At 38.0% G+C, this 4,464-nt stretch overlaps 1 protein-coding gene across 1 annotated transcript in view; it reads right to left on the bottom strand.

The window, feature by feature from the left end:
• LOC106464002 (phosphatidylinositide phosphatase SAC2-like) overlaps window positions 1-4,464 on the bottom strand; it is a 120,228-nt gene that overhangs the window by 53,196 nt on the left and 62,568 nt on the right. Inside the window, exons 9-10 of the mRNA XM_022391658.1 lie at window positions 1,846-1,959; window positions 677-805 (exon numbers count right to left, since the gene is read on the bottom strand). Coding sequence (XP_022247366.1) covers window positions 677-805; window positions 1,846-1,959 — 243 coding nt within the window. The remainder of the gene's footprint in view (window positions 1-676; window positions 806-1,845; window positions 1,960-4,464) is intronic.

Here is a 4,464-nt window from a genome sequence, read left to right as displayed (position 1 = left end):
TCCTAATTTTTTATGGTGGTTACAAGATCAGTCAAATCTACCCAACCCATAAAGAGATTCATTACTGAAAATCACAGATAAAATATAAAGTTTTTTCTTATGAAACGTTTTATAACTATCTGGACATTATAAAGATTTCGCATGTTAAATTTGAAAATTTTCATAAGCATAAATTTGTTTTTAACTATAAAATTAAAATTACTTTGCATGTTGGATAGGCAACATGCAAAAAGAAAAAAAAATGCATAAGAAAAACACTGCTTTACAAACCTTAAGACTTAATAAAAAAATTTGATAGTTTGTGTATGAAAGCACTGTAATGTTTACTGGCAATCTGCAAAATTTCATTGACATATTCTTACTAATTTAAAAGTTATAGCATGAAGACTATAACAAGCATAAAATGGTTACGAGGCTGGATCCAGGGACTGAGCCCATGCAGAAATAGTTAACACCCAGAGTTTCACCAGATGTAGACTGAGTGTGATATATTAGGTGTTTAAGAAAACTCAAAAGTATGATTTATCATATGACACCAATAATATTTTCCCAAACTGTTCATTTGCCAAATAAATGAAAATTTCTAACTAAATAAAGCATTGTTAATGACAGCTGCTTATTTCCACTTTTGAAAAAAAAAAATATATATATATATACACACACATATATATATAACCTTAAGAGCCACAGTTCCTGCATACTGACGACTGAGAACATCTCCATTGTTAGCCCACATCATCTGAAACACACGACGACATCCTGCAGGTAAAACTCCCTCTGGTGGAAGCAAGCCAAGTCTGATAAACTAACAAATTAAAGTAAAAACATCCTCATATCAGTAATTGCACAGTTTATAAGCAATTAGTAGTAGCTTATTAAACATTCAAAACAACTTGGATATAAAATTTAAATTATACATAAGGTATTTATTTTACCCAATAAATAGATAAATAGTTTAATACCATTCAAACTGTTGAATTTAAAAAATAACAGTCATCTTTGAAATGGTGTGATATCTCAACTTTAATAATATGAAATATGAAACAGTCTGTGAGTACTGACCCTCAATGAGGAGCAGACCAAATGTAGAAGTTGATGGATTCATTCTGTAAGGGTAGAAGGACACATGTGTTGAATAAAGTATTGAAAACAGGAACCTCAAAAGTAAGAGGTATAGGCTAAGTATCAATGAATGGCAAAGGGCACAACAGTCTGTATGGGTCTGATCAACTGCAGATGTGAGAAGTAGAGAAAGTGGAATAAGAAAGAAAGAACAGTCATTTTTCCAAGTAGCTGAAGCCTTAGGGAGGAAGGACCAGTCAGGATAAAGAATGTAAGAGTGATGGGATAGAGTATGGGAAGAATCAATGGCATAGCTATCCAAATAACGGTAACTACAGGCAAGAAATAAAAGAAAATAGATCTTAAGAGGATGTGGTATATGTTGCAAATTGCCAATGGCTTGAAAGATTTATTGGTAAGGGCAAACAGAACAATACTGAGGTCTCAGTCAGGCTTAGGAACATAGCAAGTGGTCTATGGAGAAATAAGGAATGGAGTAAGGTGGAGAGAACTGGGGAAGAAACACTTAAAGAAAATTAAGGTTGAGCTAGCCAGAAGGTTGTCATCAATAGGACATGACAAGGATATTTGTTAATCAAGGCCAGGACCTGAGTTAAAAGAAGGAAAGGTGGGTATCCATAAAGGAAAGGTGAGACCAGTCCTGGCTGAAAGCATAGACAGCCAGGACTGAGGGATAGGAAACAGGAGACCAAAATAGAGGAAGCATGGAATTGAGAGGAATAGCAAAGCATCAATGAGTGAAGTCACCAAGAGTGAGCCCACCTTATGAAACTTGGAGTGAAGACACCATTCCATGGGCAGAACACAGTCAATCTGAGAGAGGATGTCTGCAATCAGGTTGATAATGCCCTGTACATGGCAGGTATTAAGATGAACCTGTTGAGAAATGATCCAGGATTTGAATTCAAAAAAGTCTTGGATTGGATACTCCCATGGTGGACAATATAGGAAACAACTGTATAGTTGTCAAAATGGATCATAATGAAATGATCCACAAGGAGAGGTAAGAATTGACAGCATATCCAACATATGGATTTGTAATAATTTTGTTTAGACATTTGTGTAGTCCACCACTCATGAGTATACTTCAGTTGGCACTTTGAATTTCATCACAGAGCTGCGGTTCACGTGATGCATTATACACAGGCTATGTTAGCAGCCAACATCTGGATGAAATCTGAACCTAAAATGCCAATGCTAAAATCAAGATCTGTTATTACAACTATTATGTGCTTAGTGATGATACCAACAGTGATGCAGAGTTGAGCCTCTTCATTCACTGCTATCTAATTATCACTTGCAAGGAAATAACTTGATGTTACTGGCTAGAGGAATGGTTTACATGATAATAACATACACCATAAGATAAAAAAAGTTTTAGCTGAACCAGTATCAACTAAAATCCCTATCTCACATCCATGTAATTTTACACATCAAGCCATACTCAGCCATGTAGACATTGTACCAAACACCACACCTGTAGAAAGAGACAGCTTTTTCCTTCCAGATCAGTAACCAAGCCTTATCTGGGACTTGTTAGTTTAACTTGGTGAATCTGATAGCATTTATTGTCTATCCTCTTTCTTTGTTTTGAACAGTCAGCCTACTTCAAGAGCATTTGGGCTCCTTTGTAAGCACAGGAAAATGAAATTTCTACCAGAAAAATGTTCACAGCTATAGCATATGTTCTTTCTATCATCCTGAGATTCGAGATGCCTCAAACCTGCAGTAGTGAAGGTTCAAGGTATCTTTGCCACTGAACTGGTAGCCATTTGGGTAAAGCCAAAGCACTAATTGGCATTTGATGATGTGAAAACATCTGTTGCAACTTTCTGTTATATGGGACTGGCTCACTTGAGTGCCATGTTTCCAGCACAATCACTGCAGCTATCACTGAAGGTCTCCTTTCCTCCAGCAACTTGATGTAGGCATCATGTTTACAAGCCTTGAATTATGCCTACTAAATGGCTTGGGTTTCTATCAAGTGTTGAGCTCTGTAATCATGGTTTCCTGGTTGCAGTGTTTATCAGGTTCTAGGTATTCAACAAAATCTAGTGCTGAAGCTTCTAAGCTAAGCAGTCCAAATGTTTCTTTTTCAAACCCTTAAAAGGTGAAGATATAATGTGTTTCATCTAGCTGCTCTCTGCCTTGCAACAATGACAACAAAGTGACTTCAAAAACAATGTCAGCATATATATCAATTCTTATCCATCATGTAGATTTCTCACACGTTGCTACATGTTAAATTCCTACTAGTACCCACTAAAGTGACCTATTGCCATAGCAATGGTGTCTCTACCCAAAGCTACTTGAATATGAGGTTCAGGCTTGTTTAAATCATCAATCCTTTCCCCCTTGTAACAAGAGGGTTCCTGAATTATCCAGGATATGTTACAAGCAGGACATGACCCGAATCATGTACATGCTGAAAATGTTGCCACGTCTTTGAAAAAGATTGGTAGAAGTGGACTTGTGTATCTAGCTTGCCCACCACAACTTGTCTCTGATCATCTTCAAAGATATTATCCAGAAATGATTATCAATGATGCTGGATGCCAATCTCAACCTCAAATGGTCACAGCAAACCCTCAGTTGATCACACCTTATTGGCAACCTTCCAATGGCTCCTCCACTTTCAGCTGATGTGTTAAAAATTGACCAACTTGACCAGTATTACCTTTTGGGCCAGGGTATGGTTCATCTGTTTTGGCAGGTGGATCAAAATTCAATTACTAAGATACTTGTTTTAGTGAAGTAGAACATAAGTATCCAAAAGAGGGCTCATCTGAGTTAATCAGAGCTCTTCTGTTCACATTTTCAGATCACCCTGACTCTCATTCTCTCTGCTAAAGTTATTTCCAGAATGCTTTTCTTATTTTATTTGAAGTTAAGCACAAAGCTACACAATGGGCTACCTGTGCTCTGCCCACCACAGGTATCAGAAACCCAATTTCTAGTGTTGTAAGTCTGCAGACATACCCCTGTGCCATTGGGGGGCAATCCAGAATGCAGAAGCAACTCTTAGATAATTTCTCATTAAGTATACGAGGCCTGTGAGAAAAGTATCCGACCTTTGGCCGGGGAATAAAAACTGGCATACCTGGAGCATTGGAAACCTAATCACCCTCAAAGTAGTCTCCTTGGGACTCCACACACTTCTCCCAGCGGTGCCGCCATTGTTGGAAGCATTCCAGGAGAGCCTCTTTCGAAATGGAGTTTAGCTCGGCTGTCGTTGCAGCCATAATGTCCTCTCTTGTCTGAAATCGCGTTCCTTTCAATGGCCTCTTGAGGTTGGGGAACAGCCAGAAGTCGCAAGGAGCCATATCAGGAGAGTAAGGAGCCTGTTGAACCACAGGAGTCAAACCACGGTTTTCAACGTCA

This window comes from Limulus polyphemus, unplaced genomic scaffold (assembly GCF_000517525.1).
Source record: "Limulus polyphemus unplaced genomic scaffold, Limulus_polyphemus-2.1.2 Scaffold1538, whole genome shotgun sequence".
Classification (NCBI taxonomy): Eukaryota; Metazoa; Arthropoda; class Merostomata; order Xiphosura; family Limulidae; genus Limulus; species Limulus polyphemus.
This window is presented reverse-complemented; position numbering and strand designations above follow the sequence as displayed.